A 19182-nucleotide genomic window follows, 5' to 3' on the forward strand; every position below is an offset into this window, starting at 1 on the left:
AGGCTTGTGCTGTGCTTCTGAAATGCTCCCCAGACTTTATGTGGAGGATCATCTCAAGAATAATTAGCTCCTGTGCCTGTTCATCTGGAAAGGCAAGGGGTCCATACGGACACTGCAGGTGTAGGTAGAGGGCAACTGCTGCTCAGAGAAAGCATAAGCAGACTGACTGATGAGAAAGACATGACTAGCTTTTGTGTTGATAAATGCAAAGTGCTTCCTATCATAGGAGTTTTGTGGATTTGGTCTAGGCTTGTTTTGTTTGGATTTTTTTTTTCACAGATAAAGCATATATAGGAAATGTTTAAATGTTTAAATGTTTAAATATTTAAATTAAATTTTTTTTCCATACTTGCTTTCTGTGAACAGCAATTATATTTCCTGGCAGGAATACAAGTGATAAATATGAATTGAATTTTGCATGGTATTAATAGAAAAATAATTTTAAAGTTGGTATTCACAGAATTAAAGGTTCTTTAATAGTCAGTCATGTCCCTTCAGAAAGAAGATACTACAGCTCATGATTCTTGTCATTTGAGTTTTGGGAAGTGTTTGTGAAGCATAGGCAGCAAGTGAACAGCAGATAAGAAACTACTGCTGAGATTCTACTAATGACTATATAAAATATTACGATTTTTCTTCATAAACAGAAGGGGAAAATAATCAATAACATTTGTTATTAGGTGTTTTATAGCAATTTTTTGGTTTTGATGAAAAGCTCATTCGAAGATATGTGCACTGTATGCATTAGTTAACAACATGTACCCCCATGGGGCAACTCATAGGATACAACCTGAATGTTTGTCATGCAAACAATTAACTATTTCAGTGTGACATGAACAGGGTATACGTGACATGCAGCATACCAATAGCAAAAAATACTGCATATGATTTACTGCAAGGGGATAAAAGGGCTGTAACATGAACCAATAATTTCTTCACTTAATCCAGGAATAAAGATAAAAGGGGAAGAGAAAAATACAGTTAACTCTTCCCCAGGGTGTTTGAATGAGGAAAGTGCTGAACTGTGAATCAGAATTGAATAGACAGAAACATTAGCTCCTTTCAAAAGGATGTTTGCCTTACAGAGATCAGATATTGTAATAGCACAGATCTGGCTCCTTGCCTATGCTTTGTAGCATGCAAATGAGTATTTTTCTTTCTCAGCAGCTCTACAGTAAAACTCACCATGAAATCATAGAAATATACTTAAGAACTCTCTGAAATGACCACCGATTCTGCTGTCAAACACTAGAAACATCTGATGCTTGATTAGCAGAGCTGCAGATAAGGGCCCTCTGTTCCAGACATGCTGTAAGTGGAAGCATGAGCAATGAATAGCTCTGAAAACAGGGCTCAAAGAGGCAAATTATCAAAAGTGATTCATGATGCAGGCAGGTGTCAGACAACTATTTTAAAAAGAAATTTCTACCCGTTATTGAATCGAGGTGCACAAGAACAGCTTTTTTCATGGTGGATTGCAGAGGAGAGTTACCCCAAGCTCTGAGGGAGCTCTAGTTTGTCATGCTGAAGACCAGGATGTCTCAGCCCACACTAAGCTCTGCTCTGCCACATACAGACCCTTACAAGCCTGAGCTATCTTGATACTGAGATTTTATTGCAAACCGAGACTGAACAATTTGGGGATGTTTGTCTGCAGCTGGACCAGCTAAGCGTATTTAAACCATCAGGACCACTGAAAGCTATGTTTCAGTTGGGTCTCCCAATTTAAAAGACCAAAAAATAGCTGGCCAATCTCAGTACAGAACAAAAAATGCCTTTTCAGTTTATCAACTTTGTCAAAACTGAAGTTGGCACTACAAACTGTGCCACTGGCAAGTTTGGGTATTAAGGTGGAAGGAAGGACATCAAAGAGGAGGGAGACAAATGTGTTATTGCCAATTTAGCCATGTATCTGATTCCCTAATACAATCTTTCACGCTTGTACTGTAATTGCCTGCAGCTCTCTTGATTTCATCAACATCAGTATTTTGCTTACGTTTAAGGTCTAGGACTTCTGAGAGGCACATTAACATTTTTCATAAGCTACTTCTAGCATCTTTCCTCCCCACTGTCTGTTAACATCATCACAGAGTCATTCAGAGTGGAAGGGACTTCTGGAAGTCTCTCTTCCAGCCTTCTGCTTAAAGCAGAGCCAACACTGAGCACATTGCCAGGTGACCTTCTGCCAAGATTGTCAGTCCCTGGCCTTTGTCAAGAGAGTAGCATTTGTCATAATGATTTACTTTTCTGCTGTGGGTCACCATGTCAAAGACCATCACTGTTTTCCTGTCCAACAAGAGTTCAGTGCCCCTATGTCTGAGGGCACCCATCCTTCCACAAAAACAGGACAATGGTCTAGTGTGAGATGATAGCTGTAATCACTTTCACTACTCTTAGCTAAACTGGAACAGCTGACTGAAGCAAAGTGTTCCATAATATCCCACCCTTTAAAATGAATGTAAGCTTTACAGTAGATGCAAACATAGCACAACTCAGATTAACAGTGAGATGGTTGCTCTTCCCATCTGTACCTTCTCAGTAAAGTATCACTTACAGACTTGATCACAGAACAATTTTATCCGTTTGCCTTTTTGGAGACTTCACCACAGTATGCAAATATTTCAAGGACAGAAATGGTTTCAATGTTTATTCAACATGAACATGTAGGAAAAGAGAAAATAGCAGGCATGAGATATTTAGGGCAGCCACTGTGAATTCACTGTAGGTCTGGGAAGATTTTCAATATTGAGGGCTTGTGGCAAAATGCTGTGAAAGTACAGGAACAAAATCAATTGCAGCCAAATTTGTTCCCTCCCAGTACACATGACAAAATTATTTACAAGTGGCTTATTTAAATCTAGCCAGAAGTCAGCTATTTCAGTGGCCTATTGAGCAGAAAAGATCCCCTGTGAGTTAAGGAAGGTCACAGATCCAGTTACATCACCCAGATGATCTCCCTGATAGTGTTTGTAACACTTGCTCTACCTTGCCTTTGTTTCAAAGTGGAGGCTTGTGACAATGGGTTTTACTGCTGTTTTTTGTTGGCATTGGCTAGAACTTGCTCTATCCTAATACAACCTTCCACATAATGGTGATGAGCATAGCGTGAAAAAAAACAAACCAGAGAGAACAACACACCATATCTAGAAGCAAAAAAAGTCACTAAGACCACTCTTTCAGAAACCCTCATCTAACCTAAAGCTAAAATCTGCTTTAAACACCACCCACACTGCAGTCATAGATTTCCTGCTCGGCACCTCTCCATAATCTCAATGCTAACTGCTGCAAAGGCCGGCAAGCTAATAGCAGATCTGGCTCAGTGCCAGTCTGATTTTGACTGTCCCCTTTAGAAGTCTAGGGCATCTCTGCATTAACAAGTAGCACAGCATAATTGGAGTGGATCTGTAGAGTGAAATTGTGGGTACAGGGCAGCTGAGGGCCAACCTGTACACATTTTAGCGGTATTACTTTGGAGTATCTCTCATTTGGGCCCTACACAGGATGCTGAGTGGTTGGTGTGTAGCAGGTGCCTTGCTGCACCCCATCTACTTGGTTCAGCCGCGGGGCATCCAGTTTGTGTGCTCCAAGACCACTTCACACTGACAATGCAAGTACAGTAAACAGAACAGAATATTTGCTTCCTGAGTACATTCCTGATCTGAACTAAACTACTAATGCAAACACATCTTGGGATCTCTTAGGAGGGGTCTTGGTCCAGGGAAATACTTTGTGTAGGAAGAGATTCTTACTGTTGAATTAATAAACGCATCACCAGCTGCTCACATTGTCTGTACACGGTTAAACACAAAACTGTTTAGTTTGGTGAACCACTATGAGAGCTAGTAAATTATTTTTCCCTCTTTATTGGAAAAGGTAGCACTTTAATGTTATAAGGACAAAGAGACACAAATTAGGAATACCTGCCTTTTTTGTAATTTGAAAGTTTAACAATGAGCAGTACAAATCACTGTTTTGGAGTCCTTTACATTATGAGCCTTTTCTGCCAAGTTTTTGAGAATTGGCTCCTAAAGTCTATTTGTCTCAGGCCATCACTGCTGGACATTTTCATCTTCCAGGCATGTCCATGGTGGGACACCTGGTCTTATAAACTTCATGTGTCAGGAGTGGTGCTCTGGGGACAGCACTGTGCAGCTGCACACGGGAGATGTTTATTGCTGCCAAATCACAGAAACCACAAACACTGTGTTCCAGTAAGCTGATTCCTCTGGTTAAACTCCTGCAAGTTCACTTCATAGTGAGCTTGATGGGCATTCAAAGAAGAGTGTGTCAGAATCAGAAGAACACCCCAACATACAGGCATAACCCTCACTTCTCAACTCTTGTGGGTAAGATGATGAGATATATTGCTTTCTTTGGGGTTTTTTTGGTTTGGTGTGTTTTGGTTTTTCTTGCATATCTCCATTCTGAACACAATAAAGCAGAGTTGTTTATAGAGATAAATGGCTTTCACAGAGATGAAGACTCAGCCATTTATATCAAGGAGCATATGCCTAATCAAGCTTTGTGGGTACACCACAAGCAGTTAGGGAGCTGTATTACTGACTTTGGGGGATAGCTCAGCTCTCTGGAAAAAAAAAAGCCTATGTATGTAAGACTGAATTCTGGTTCTGCAGCAGATAATACAGGCACTTGATGGCTATACAAGAACCTTATTTAATTCACTCTGTATCCCTGGCATTCCTTATCCAGATAATCAAAGAACAGGGACTGTAATGACTGTATCTGAATATTTCCTTTCTTTTTAAGCTTTCAAATTCCTTATGCTTGTTCAGGACTTGGCAGCTTTCTTAATGTTTTAAGGGGAATGTGCATAACAGAGAGTTCTGCCTCTTTCTCATAGCTCCATGATAGAGCCTGCATAAGCACTGCCCACTCATTCCAAGCATCTTTTGTTCTGATGTAATATGTTCAAAGAATTCCACTTGAAAAAAAAAAGATCAGTTCTAAGCCTGCTGAGCATAAATAACTCCAGTGCATATGAACTTCAGTAACGGAACCCATTGTACAGTCTTTGGGCTTAGGGTGCCCTTAACCCTTACTGAAAAGTCTGAATTTGCAAACACACTTGACAGAATCACAGAATCACTTCAGCCCCCCTGAAATTTGAAGGAGCATATGGAAAGATGAACCTATCTTTCCACCAATTTATTCAGCAAATCTTCCTGCAGGGTCTCAGTTGCTATGCCCCATTAAACTGGCAGTGGTTGCCTTGCTTTACATAGCAGCCCAGCAGTCCTCAAAGGCAAAGTATCCAGAGGCTCTGGAAGACCAAGAGCAACAGCATTACCCCAAGCAGGTCCCACATCCATGGAGCTGAAGCAGCAAACCTTCTGCTGCTCCCGAGACTGTGTCAGTTTGTATTCCACTTGCATTGCCTGCTCCAGACTTGGTGTTTGTTTTCTCATCTTTGGAGGAGGGAAGGTGGAGAAAGGAAACTATTTATGAATGTGGTTCTGTATTTGCTATCTTTTTTGTGTCTCTGTTCTCTCTTTTTGCAGTCTGCCCGGTTCCTGTATTCAGCTGCTGCATGCAGAACAAGGGAGGAAGCTGGCCCCGCAGCAGTGGCCCATCTGCCTTAGGGATCATGGGGAGGAGGAAGAACAGACTTTTGTTGATAAAGAAACTATTCAGAATTCTGGAATTTATTTTAATATACTCCAGAATATACTAGCTTTTTAATTGGCAACCTGCAAAGACAAGGTCCCTATTCAAAAAAGTTTCTAGCATCAATTTAAAACTTTTAAGAGTAATGAAAGGAAACAATGCAGAAGGAATAGATACACAAATCTGACAATCATATGGTTAATGAAAATTTACAGATGTCTTTGGGCTTATTTTATTTTGTCGTATTTGTGGAAAATAAATAGAGGCAAAACAAGTTAAATAATGCACAAAAAACATACATTACTGAAAGATCCAGAGAAAATTATTTCAGCTGCAGTCCAGTTCAATGGGAAGAGACAATTCTATTCAAGTAGAAAGGGACCAGATGAGTCCAAAGCTTTATAATTCTTGAAGATTTGGATTACGCAAAATTTAATTCTCCTGACGCACTGTTATTCATTAAGTTCTAGTTTTACATCCATTTTAGAGATGAAAAAACACCAAAGATTCAAAAAGAGAAAACAAACAAACAATAGCAACAATATAAGAAAACCAAAACCAAACCAAACAAACAAAAACCCCCAAGCTAACATGACTTTGGCTGAAGAATTGTCTTTGGTGGAACTGGGAACAGAATCCAGGCATATCAGCTCCCAGCCCTCCTAAGTATTGGATAACCTCATTTAGCAAATAAATGCAGAGAGGCAGACTTTAAACAAACATCATTTCCTATGCTATGACCCAACATACATACAATACAGTGAAATCTTGAATAATTTATCTACAGTATGAGTTCATTATTCAAAGGCAAGCATACTATGCAGTTTAATGGGAATTTGCTTCATAACTTTCAGGATCTTTCAAATCCATTTGTGACATAAATACATGCTTACTAAAACATTCTTAAAACTTCTGAGAGAGTCAGCATTCTTTGCGGAAAGAAAATGCCTGATTCCTCTCTTCAATTTCTGAAGTTCACTGCAGTTCTATGTCATTTTCAATACATTATCTAGAATGTCTGTGCTACTTCTTGTTGAAACGCTGCTTAGATTAGTTTAATTCAAAGATCAAACTATTTTCAGTGTTTAACTAAGTCATTTCAAAACATGTCTTACCATTAAGGACACAGAGGTGTGAGTATTCAAAACCATATTGCCCTTGCAAAGTATGCATATATTTAAATATTTATATTCCCATTAGCTTAAAATGGGAAGTACAGATGTATTAGCTTACTCACTGAATCACAGTGAAGATTCCCAACGGATTATCATAAACGTCCATTGTATTTAAAGTCGATGGAAGCAGGTGGCAAAGTCCTGGAACTCAGCAGTCTTGGTTGGTGAATCTGTACCTCTTCTGCTGTACCCTTCACATGCACACAGACCCACAACACGCATACAACCCTTCTCTGTGTGTCTTGCTCAGCCTCATCCAGTTCCACTGCCTCTGTCAGATTGGCTATCGAGCCACAAATGTTGCTGCTGGTTGAGAGCTACCAGAGGCAATGGGGGGACACAGGGGGGTTCTACGGCAGTGACGCTCCCACACGCCAATCCATGTTGATGCTGCTGACACGGGAGGATCAATGAGAAAATTGCAGTCCCATGGTCTGGCTGTAGTGATTTAATGACAAATTTTTAAATGGTTGTGTAGCTTCACCTTGAAACAAGCCTTGAGATTAACCTTAACAAACATAGAAAAGTATGTTCATGCGGACTGGATCATGTGTGATTCCAGCCTAGTGTTAATGATGTGTCAGTGTCTGCTGGTGTAAGGAGGGATAAGCATAGTTGTGCTTTGTTTTCTTTGCCTTGGCTGGGGTTCTTAGAATAGAATATAACTTTCGGGGTTGTAACGAAACAAAGCTTTCTTCTCCTTAAGCAAAAAAAAAAAAAAAGAAGTGACAGCAAGAGAAAGACTCTTGTCAATTAAATATCACAGGATGAACAGTACAAACCAGCCCACTACACCCAATGAGCATATGTCTAAGTTTTCCTCTGCCCAGCTGAAGACCTCAGATTTCAAAGGAGGATGCCTCTTGTTTTTGAAAAGTAGGTCTTTAAAAGGATCTTATACCTCCAGAACTTAGGCATCTTACAAGCACCTGTGAGAAACACAATTTCTTCATCTAAAGAAACAATATTTCCTTTTATTTAATTATTCCCCAGTGATCCTGCACGAAGAAATCCTTCAGCTGAGAAAGTCTGATGACAACTGAGCACTTCCAAGGGAGTACTCTTTCCTCTTTTCAGAACCCGTGCTCTTACTCCAGGAGTCCAGCACTGGGCACAGCTTCTTTCAGGGAAGGAGAAAGGACAGATGGTACAGTGAGGCTGGGGTGACAGGCTCATGGGAAGCTGTGGGAATGTGCACCAGCCCTTACCCCCAGACTACAGTGGGTGACAGGAACTGCTGTGTCCAAGCAGATGAAGAGAAGCAAAACAGGAGGGAAAAGTGGTGGCTCTGGTCATTGAGCTGCATGGCAGATGTATGAGTCTTTACCATAAAAGGCAGCCACCATGGAAATGGATGCGCTGAAAGCAGTTAGTTAAATGGCATCCCATTTCCAACAAGCTAGACCCAACTGCTCCCCCACAGCTCTCACCCTGGCCAACCAAATCACAAAGAAATGCGACCTCTCCCAGTGAGGGGAAAAGCTCCTCCAGAACAGAAACACAGGCAGCTGGATCACAGACACTGCTAGCATTGCTGCAGTGATGGTTACAGAATCACTGTAAGGTTGGAAGGGATCACAGTTTAACCAAGATCATTTCAGCTAAAGGCTAGTGACCAAGGCTAAGGACCTTTCATTGCAGGCCCCTAGAAGGGCAAGAAAACAGAAGACAGAATCACTCCCGTGCAGTGGCCGCAGTGGATGGAGAGCACACTAGAGAAATCCACACCAAGGCTCCAGAGCCTCACTGTAAAAGCAAAGATGACAGCCTGGGTTTTAACTGTACTGTGCCACTCATATTTTCACACAGTGGAGAAAAGAAATGGAGACCATTATGTACCTTTCCATTAAAAAAGTGCCAATGGAGAGTCTGGAGTCTTAATTTTCAGGACAGAGGCTGAGCACATTCCATCACCAGCCTTGTTGAAATGCTGGTGTCTGCAGGGTCTATTACGTGACAGCTGGACATTAGTCTATTAGCAAATTTGTGGTTGGGCCCTTCTTTTGGGATCACATGATGAGGTAAACATCTCTACTTGTGCAAAGAGCAGACAGGATTTTTTCCTAAGGTAAGCTATGATTCCAGCTAAGCAGGCCTATAACAAGTGTAATTGTTGTTTTGTAAAGGGTGGTTTGAATAAATGATCTAAGAGTTTAAAAACTCCAGGGTACTGAAAAACTCCAAGCGCAGTATGGTATAAATATGGGGTTAGGCATAATTTCTGAATTCGGATCCTAGCTCTGAAACTAATTTTATTTCTGGCAGTGGGCAAATTGTTAACAGACAACTTGTAGAGACATTTGTTCAAACAGAGCTACTGATATTCAGTATTTAGCCTGAGACATGTGAGGCTGTATTTTCAAAGTGAGTGTCATCCTGCAGGGTTAGCCACAGATGATCATTTCTCTAACTCATCTACATACAAGATACCACTAATTTGACTTCTTTAATCAGAAACCACTTTTTAAAAAGCAAGTTTTCATCTCAAGCTCAGCAAGTGTTTTTGGAGATATCCTCCTAATCAACAAGCTTCACAGCTACTCAGACTGCATTAAGTTTCCACATCTCCAGAAGAGGAGTAAAGGCTTACATATCTAAAAGATTATTCAGGCAATATTTGTGGAATAGTTTGAGGGATGATGTAGGCAGTTTACCCCATATGACTTCCTCACGTGCATTTGAGTAGATAATCTGATCGCTTACTTACACTCTTATGTTTTCTCCCAGTTGCATGTGATTTATGTGGATCTTTAATGACTCATTTTTCATATTCTCCAATATTTTGTACAGCAATCTTGCTATGTCCCCACACTATGTAAGACGTGGCAGTAGTTATTCCTGTACCATTAGACACTGAGGTCAAACTCATTACTCAGAAGAAATTAATGAGATCATTTTAGTCATATCATGATACAAAATGAGATAGGTCCCAGAAGCCAACCTTCAGCACCAGCAGTTTCCCCTTTCTGGACTTCCCTATTCTGAAATTCCAGCAAGAGGGGCACTGACAGAACTAGAGAGGGAAAAAAATAACATTATTTATTTGCTTTTCTCAGAGCATCTCTTGTTAATGAACCAGTGACAAAATAAACTAGCATTTTACATGATCCTTTCCTCTCACTACACTCTTAATAGCATCTTGAGAAGCACATACTGAACATTTGGGGCCAGATGTTCATCTGGCATGATATGATGCACACACATTGAAACCAGTGATAATGATAATATATATACACTAGAAGTCATGACAACTGGTCCTTAATAAAAGGTTTCATAAGTTATGTAACTGGTAATTCCGGTACAGGATTTGTTTTTAATACGATTGACTTTGTTAAGATGAACATGATTATAACCTTGGAAAAGATGCCATGATATAAAAAAAAGGGACGAAAATCAACTAAACCCACAATAACAGTGCTCCTACAACTCACAACAAAATTAATTTCTCCCTCACTGTTATGTCCAACATTTTTCCATTTAAACTGGTATAATGGGACCTATCTTACCAAGCGCAGACTTTTAATCCCCTCACCCAGGACTCTGAAATCATGAATAGGGCACCTGTAAATATAATGCATCTCATCTTTATAGAGATATGTTAGAGTCCAGTGAATCCCATTATAAGAGAAGGGATAGCCACTAAATTGAGGCAAGGCGAAGCCTCATCCTGATTTTTATGGCTGCTCTACAATGAGGCCAGCCCTTATTTTTGCTCTACAGCAGTTTCAGTCCACTGGCTGCAATATGGTTTCTAAGGATAAGGTGTCAATGCCATTTTGTAAAGCCAAAGGCAGGCTTTGCTAAATAAATGAATACACAGAACAGTGCTGATAAGTTGCCAATTTGACTGTGCCACTAGGAAAAAGATTAACTAGTGCTTCATAGGAATTATTAAAAAATTAAAACTTTGCATATCGAGTCAGTGCCTCAGGTTTGATGACATTTCAACACAGAGAAGTCTCTAAGTAATCAGTAGGTCAAGTATGGTGGCAATACCATAGGGCAATTATTAAGTAGCATGTTAGGCAAAATCAGTTTGGAAAAAAATAAAAATCTTACGAACCTTACTTAAGGGCAAGAAAGAGGTGATTTTTTTCTACACAACAGCCAGCCTAGACATGCTCTAGCTTCATTTGGTCTTGGCAACAATCCTCATAAACAGGACTCGCATCGTCTGACACCAGAGGCCTATGGTGCAGTTGGCTGTCTCTGCTGGTCACCCACTGCTTGCTGCCACAGCGGCTTCTAGGATGTGATTCATCTGACCTAATTCAGCTCGCTGCTTTACAGTTAAGAGGAATAATGCCTAGAAGTGTCTGTTTCTTTCCATTTACTGTCTGTCTGAGCTGTTTGGTGTGTGGTACTGCAGATTGGCAATAATTTATGTACAACAAAGAATAGGAGCTAGAGGAGAAGCTCTGAACTTAAGACTTCAAGTGAAGATCTGTGTCTCAGAGCCTCCCTTGAGGTTCTATATTACGGAGGCATGAAAGCAAGATGTAGACTTGACTTTGGTGTTACACTGGTCTACCAAGCTGCCAGTATCCAAACCTGCTCCCCTGATGCAGTATTCCATAATATTACATTTGCTGGTGTGACTGAATCAGGCCTTCCAGAGGTTTGGGGAGACATTTTTGAAGAAAACCTTCTCCATATCAGAAAGTATAGGCTTGCCAGCAATCATGTGAAAAACATGCTCTGGCAATGTTCTGGCTCTTTTCTTAAAAGCCCAACACAACCCCATCCTCCCAAACCCCAACACATTAAGATCCACACACTGAGTTTGGGCATAATTCAGGTAGACCATGATGTTGAATGTATTCAGCGAGAGTCTTCTTCCCATTGTTTATCTTAATTACACCCGCTGTCAGAACTTTTCATACAGTGTTTCTCACTTGCAAAGTGGGCTCCTCCTCTCCTTCCAAGCTCATCTCTAGTGCTGGCTATTCGTGAAAGGAACTGAGGTGTGGAAAAAACGGAGATAAGAAACTGGGGGCAGACTGACAGTGCTGGAGCTTTGAGCATGTCCCAGGCTCATTGAAAAGAGTGGGCAGAGCTGGAGGAGAGAAGTGGTGGTGCTAATCTTGTATCTATGGCTTGTTTGGATTTACAATGTGTTTGTTTAACATTCAGCTTATGTTTGACTTGTATGTATTGATGTTTGCATTAAATCAAGTAATTTTTTTGCACTCATGTTATATCAACAAAGCTATATAAAGCATTTGACATCCTTAGGAAAATTCTTCATATGCTATTATTTATCATCTTAAAACCAGTAAACAGATTGGTAAAACAAGCAAACTGATTTTCAGGTGCATTACAGAGCTGCAACAAGAGCTATTGCTGTACATGTTCCTTAGTTACTGGGAAATGTAAAATCAGGAGAAAAATTTAGATTGCATTTTTCCAACCTTGCACCTGCCAGATAAGATCCTATGACATAATCCCATGTGCAGAATTAGATACAACTCATTGTGAATATGCATGGTGGAATCAATCCAGGATATGTAAGAGAAAAAGAAAGAAGTCTCAGTGATGCCAGAAGTGTTTAACAATATTTTTCTGTTTTAGAAACTTAGATCTAGAGAAGTCCTAGGTAATAATTAACTTAGACACATTCCTTACTGCCTTGAGCAAACAGAAGCTGACACCCTACCGTAAGCAAGCTGGAACTGTGACCCAAGAAGTCATGTCCCACCAAAAGATTTATACCTACCTTAACATATTTTGGCACAGAGTTTTCTCAGAAACTGGGAGAAACAAATTATGATCAAGGTTAAGCAGATCACAGGTGGTTTTCCAATGACTGACAAGTCAGGTCTCTTCAAAATAAAGCTGGGACCAGTCACAGTCTGTCTTTTTCCATGATTTCTGGCTGTTTCCAGTGACTGAGCTGCTGGGGGACGTGAAACAGGTATCCAGATTCACGTCACACAGGCTCACACCTTGCTGACTGCTGTGCATGGAACCCGAGCCATGGTCATGTTACATCAGCGGTGACAAGCAACGTTCCTCTTTTGAAAATGGCTAATGAACAACCCAGACAAACTATAAACACTTCATACAAATGGCAATCGGGTTAAGGTGGCACACACAGAAATTATACTTTGGAGTTTCAACAAGCCGTAATTAAAGATCACCAGATCCAGACATAACAATACTCCATGCTTATTTATTATTGTACCTTATTTCTATCAAGGATTTCTGATGAGCCATATTCAGAATTCTTGTTCAGATGTCAGTGTAATGACTCCTGTGGAAGTTATATAGCATTAAAAATTATTTTTAAAACTCATGCATATTTAGAGTGATGTAACACAGCACTATCCTCCCGTCTACAGGAAAAGGCATATTTCTATTTTGTAAATAAGATAAAGTTTGTAGCAACTAAGTTATCCAGACACAAATGGTATCCTCCCAGTGGGAAGGCAGATTCCACAGGCATCATTAAGGAGCAAAAGGGAAACCGTATTTGACAAAGATGGAAAAGAGGAAAGGCTGTAATGAGTAGAACAATTGCATTAATTAAATTACTTGTAAGGGCTTTTTGAAAAGTTCCTTGGGCCAATTCACTTGCAACAAAAAAAATGAGTAAGGTAAAGAGAAACCTCACTTCCAAGTCAGTCTCCACTCCAACGAAGGCAAATTTCTGTAACAGATTTGTTAATGGAGATGTTTACTGTGTTGGAGGGCTGTGTAGGATATTTTGGCAGTCAGTCTGACAGGTCAATCTACAAACCAGAATATAATTCAAAGTCAGATTGAAATCATCATTAGCAAAACATATTTTAGACAAGTATTTAACTTCTCTCTATATTCCTTTTAATGGAGTAGCTAATTTCTCAAGTCCTTAATTTTAATGTCACTTTTACATCTTATGATTTTTTTAGTGTAAAGGCAGTGTTGGAATATGCCACCCAATTTTCATGAGGGAGGTGGTCTAAGTAGGAGTGATGGGCTCCCTGACCATTCCCAGAGCCATCTACAAGGTGACTGAGAGAGCAACAAGCTCTTCTTCAGCAAGGCACTGCTGGTGGTGGAGAGGACACACACTGGCTGGTTTTAACTGGTCAGTACTTCTTCTTCCACATGGCTTTTTGCTCAGTGCCTCAGTCCACACAAATGTGAGGATGCTTCATGGTAACAAAACATGGTGGAGGATAAGAAATGTATTTCTCACTTTATCTCCTTCATCTCTTTCACATCCCACAGCAACGAAGAGACAGTGTCAGCATTTTCTGTCATGCATTTGTATGTGGCAGCACCTTCTGTGGAGGAAGAAGGGGATCTTTCTTGGCACATTTGTCCTCCCTAATGCTCTAACCCTTTAGTAGAGCATTTTCATATTAGCTCAGTTGGGTTGTCTACTATTTTTGGGAACCACACAAGTGTGCACACAGTAGCTTTGCCATCTCCCACCAGCATGAAAAGCCCACTGCTGCACAACTCCTTCTCCCACTCATTCCTGCACTTGCCTGGGAAGCTATTCAGGCAAAGCAGCAGCTGAAACATAATCTTTTCTAATTACTAGCAAGTGCATGTGCCATTAGAGATATATGACTGTAAACCTACGTGAACACTGACCTCAATGCTCTTTAGCCTAAGTAGAGCTCACTTGCAGACCTCCTCTATATAAATATTGGTTTTACCTTCCCCCAAGCATGACAATGTTTTAGTTCTTTTTAAATGGAGATTCACGACTTTACAAGGACTTACCTGAATCACTGCCTATCGCTCTGTCAAAACCCAATGTCCCTCTGTTTTCTGCTGATAGAGATGACTTTTCAAAAGCAGTTAGCATGTTGAAGCGCTTTAAGGTAGCATGCAGGAAAGAAGTCTCCTTTACAAAATTTCTGCAGTGGTTCCATCCAAAAATCATTCTCACAAAAACAGCTGGCTGTGAGCACCTTAGACGTGAGAAGTTTGGAATTACAGGCTTTGCCGAGTATGCAAACTTTTTCTCTTTGTTATTGTGGGAAAATATTATTAATCATTTTGGGAGAAACTAATCTGAGAATATAGGTCTCCACTCAAAATTGTATCCATACTTGATCTCAGCATCTTTTTTTCCCCCTATATATTCAGTTTATGTGCAACCTAGTTTTCTCCACTGAAGGTTGTGAATAACAGATGTAACCTCATTGTCCTTACTGACTTCACTGAGCTATAATTGAACACTGCTTTTGGTATGCTCTCAACAGTGCTGCTTGTATACTGCAAGTCATGTAAGTACTAATATTGAATTTATTCCGTAAAAAACTAGCCCCTAGGGGCAAAACCAAACCAGAAATAATTAAATTCATCTAGTAAACCACAGGCTCATTTGAATAACATTGCCTTCTCTTAACGCTGTGTGTACATACAGCAAGCATAGATCATTACAGCCTGGCATCCGCTCGAATGCCTGTGAAGCCAAGATTCTCTGTTCCAGCTTCACAAACAATGAGTGCTTTGAAGAGGAGAGAGAAGGAATCTGAGCTTCTGTATGTTTTTCCCCAAGCAGAAATGCTATGTACAGTTGTCAGGTTTTTCCGCACAACACTTTGCTTCTGTTTAAACTCCTTACAGATTGCCCTGTAAGACTATTTGCTTCCAATATGTCAGAGTGAAATGACAGTAGCTTTGTGTCAAACCAGTTATCCATCTGATTAAAATCCCTTCACATTTCACCTGCAGCTCATTATTTTCTTATTTCTATGTTGTTCTCAGGATGAACCAGTTCACAGTTCACACTTGCCCTTGGAACACCCGCATCTATTACATGTCTCAGAGGTTCAAGGGCTGACCAACAATCTATGGGACTCCACTTAATATTTCTATTCAGTATGACACAGCTTCTTGTATGGATCTGTCCCATACAGTAAGGTAGGCAGAAACCCGCAATCAAATTGCATTTTTCAGAGGCCTAGTGGAAGTTTGGGTCTGTATATAAAGCACATAAAGCTCAGTGATGAATGCCTCCTCTTCTATCTTCCTTCAGCTCTCGATATAGAAAAGTTTTTGCAGTCAGATAAGGAAAAATCAGCATGTACTTGAATGTTGCAAAGTGGGATGTTTTTATTTTTAAAATTTCTCCTTTTCAGCTGTGCTACTTTGTATTTTGCATACGAATAAAAATCACGAAGAGTTACATGTCACAGCTTAAATATCAAGGATGACTGTCAAATAATTCAAACAGAAGGCTCTTTATTAAAATCACTTTACTGAACAATTTTATATTGGAAACCAAACAAGATGAAGGACAATACTGCTTACTGAGTCAAAGCAAAGAGTCTTGCTCTTCAGTTGCACATCTGCACAAGTGCTTCAATACATAGCTGGGTAACTAACTCCCAGATTTGGTGTATTTGAATTTGTTTCTCCACAAAATGGAAACATGTAGTCATCTGCCATATCTCACAGAGGTAGAATATATAAAGATTTCTTTCAAGGAAGTTCATCAAAAGACACCAAATAAGTGATAGCACCGTTATTTTTATCCTGCTTTAAATTCTCCATATCAAAACAAGACAATTCAACTTTTCATGTACATATCATTCAGCTTATTTCACATTTTCCATTAGGTTTTGTGTGCTTTGGATAGAGTGTGAATGCTGCCTTGGCGATAAACTTCTTTGTTTCCCTGGGAGGTCATGGGAGTGCTGCATGCAACTACATGCTGCTTCTCCTAGATGCAAGAAGTATAACAGGAAGAACAATGGCAGTCACTCTTTACTGAAGACCTGAAAGCATTTTTGATGGCAGTCATATTGCATAAAAGCACAATTAATGAACGCCACCAAAGTTTTGCTGAGGACATGGATATTCACCACCTTATCACAAAACAAAGAACCATCATCAAAGGAAGAGACACATTCTTATGCATAACAATAGTCTTATTTTATGGCACATCATTTGTATAGCTATTTATTTTTAACAGCTGGTAAACAAATAACTTTAATGTTGAATTTCTTTCACTAGCTATATATATTTTTCCACAGAGGTCTGATCCAAAGTCAAATCAAAGTCAGTCAGCTTCAGGATACAAATTAGTATTCCATTCTATGATAATCCAAGTTCTGACTGACCATGCTCTTACTGATGCCAATGGCAAATCTGTGGTCTTGTTTCATTGTAAAGACAATGAACCAAAACCATTAGATGGCTAGAAATTTGGCAGAAGCTGGAATCCCAGAGCTGAGAACACTTCAGAAGTTAGAGCGACATTCATATTTTTAAAAAAGTACCCACATGAAATGTGATGCCTCTAATATGCAAAACACATCAGAGGAACATGAGCTACTTTTGTGGCATGAAATGGATGGAAAAATAAAAATGCTCTCTAGCTTCCTAATGACACTTTTACAGCTCATTCCGTGGAATCTTTTCTTGAGTCTTATTTGCTAGACTAAACTATATAAATTACTAGTGTATTATTCTAATGACATGGAATTGCTTAAAAACTGACAGAAAATGGCTTAAAAAACTTTATGTCCACATCATCAATTATCTTAAAACTCCAGACTGTTAAACTGTATTAGAAACATTTTTCAGCTAATGCAACCTACTTCTCCTTAGCTTTCCAGAGATGATTCAGAAATGAAGTGCACCCAAATCCAGCTCTGTATCTCTGCCCTGCATTGTCACAATCCAGGTTTCTCCCTGAGGCAGGGTGTTAATGCTGGGAGTACTCATCCTGGCACCAGCTGAAAAAGAATGTGTTTGACTCTCCTCCTTGATCTGCTACTTGTTGCAGACCTGCTGTGTCAGGAAAGTAGTTTCCAATATAGGACACCTCTAAATTAACTAATACACAATCTACCTATCTTCTTTGCCTAACCATAGTTCCAACTCTGCTGTAAGGCAGCACACGGTTCTTCTGTATTCCTTATTTCTTCTTAACACTTATTTTCTTTTCATGGTACCCTGTCGTGGCCAGTGAACCTGAGGTACAAGGGACAGAGAGCTCTCAGTAAGACAAGTCCGTGGTACCACAAGAACCTCTTTATGTTAGGGTGACCAGAAAGGCTTCTCCCAGGATGCTTGTTCTGTTCTGTTAATCTATCCCAGTTTGGATTCCCCGGTTGCCTGTCAGCCTCTACTCCTCGTCACTCCCCCAGAGCTTCCCCATTGGTCCCCGTTCCCTGGTCCCGCCTTTTCCCTGCCCCCAGATAAAACTGTGAGTTTCGGGATTATGTTTGTATTTGCCCCTGTAACCTTCGGCAGGGTAGAAGGAATAAGTGCTCCTGTTGGAATACGCACAAAGACCCTTCCTGCCTCTTTGTCACCGTCGTTATACAGAAGCTAGCCATGCGTTTGTGCATGCACACGTGAGCCACAGAGCTGGCCAGAGACAGTAATATGTGGCCCCTGAACGTGGATGGCCTCGGACCGTCCCCAAAAGCGTCTCCAACAGCTCCTCACAGTTGGACGTAAGTCGCATTTCAGTGCAGGCATTGCCCCAAAGAAATCTCTGAGTTTTATCAGGGGTCTCAGCGGGGGAGACCAACAGCCTTCTCAGGAGAAGAGATGAGTCTGAGTCAGTGGACCAGCCTCGAGACTTTATTTGATCCTCTAGTGAGGTAATATGGGTCACTTTTATTTCCTTTTCTGTTAATTTCCTTTTATCTCAAGGGTTGGGAAGAGAGGCAGATGGGAGCCGAGTTCTCCTGTCTCCTGTGGGAAGTTTTTCTCCCAGTTCTAACAGTCTTTGTTTGGAAGAATTTTCATTATACCAGGGACTTGTCTTACTGAGAGCTCTCTGTCCCTTGTACCTTAGGCTCACTGGCCACCACAGTACCCTCTATGTATTTTAGTGTCTTTGTATCTGAATTTTACTTTTCTGCCTCCCATAAGTAGAAGATATACATGTTAGTCCTCCCAAGATTCTGTGCGAGAACGCAGGATCTCCTAATGTGCAAAGACAGGTGCATCCATACTGCGTGTATCCAGCAGCTGTAGAGCTGTTCAGCTAGCAAGCCTCTAAGCCTGACCTCCAGCATGGTCAGAGGCACATACTTCAGGATGCTGCATGCTTGAATGCAATAAGACAATTACCATGTTCCCTAGGGTGTGCAGACAGGATGTCTGCAGGCAATCTGCAATCTGCTGAGCTGGTAAGATATGGGATGGAAGCAGAACATGCTATGTTGGCTGTTTTTCATGAGATCATTCTTCCACAGAGAGGGATATTTCTTTCTTTACGAAAGATACTATCATCTCCTCTGTTCCTCTTCTTCAAATCTGCAGGTTGTTAAGAGGTCCTGTGAGGAGATACAAATCTTCCTCTAAGCATAAGTGCCAAGATCTATTGTTGTGTGAGGAACTCTTCTGCTTCCTTCACGCTTGTCTAGTGTGGTGATTAAGTGGAGATGGGTCCATGGGAAATGCTTACACTAAAACT

General features: G+C 40.4%; 1 protein-coding gene across 3 annotated transcripts in view; it reads right to left on the bottom strand.

Moving 5' to 3' along the window:
* The window catches only part of FRMPD4 (FERM and PDZ domain containing 4), a 343499-nt gene extending 336428 nt beyond the window's left edge, over positions 1-7071 (bottom strand). For 2 of the 3 annotated variants that reach the window (XM_017728505.1, XM_017728504.1), the window contains exon 1: positions 6863-7071. In XM_017728505.1, the coding sequence (XP_017583994.1) occupies positions 6863-6906 (44 nt within the window). In that variant the 5' untranslated portion in view covers positions 6907-7071. The remainder of the gene's footprint in view (positions 1-6862) is intronic. The other variant, XM_008629290.2, reaches the window with a different exon arrangement.
* Positions 7072-19182: the final 12111 nt, after the last annotated feature.

The sequence above is a fragment of the Corvus brachyrhynchos genome, unplaced genomic scaffold, assembly GCF_000691975.1.
Source record: "Corvus brachyrhynchos isolate BGI_N302 unplaced genomic scaffold, ASM69197v1 scaffold11, whole genome shotgun sequence".
NCBI classification, from domain to species: domain Eukaryota; kingdom Metazoa; phylum Chordata; class Aves; order Passeriformes; family Corvidae; genus Corvus; species Corvus brachyrhynchos.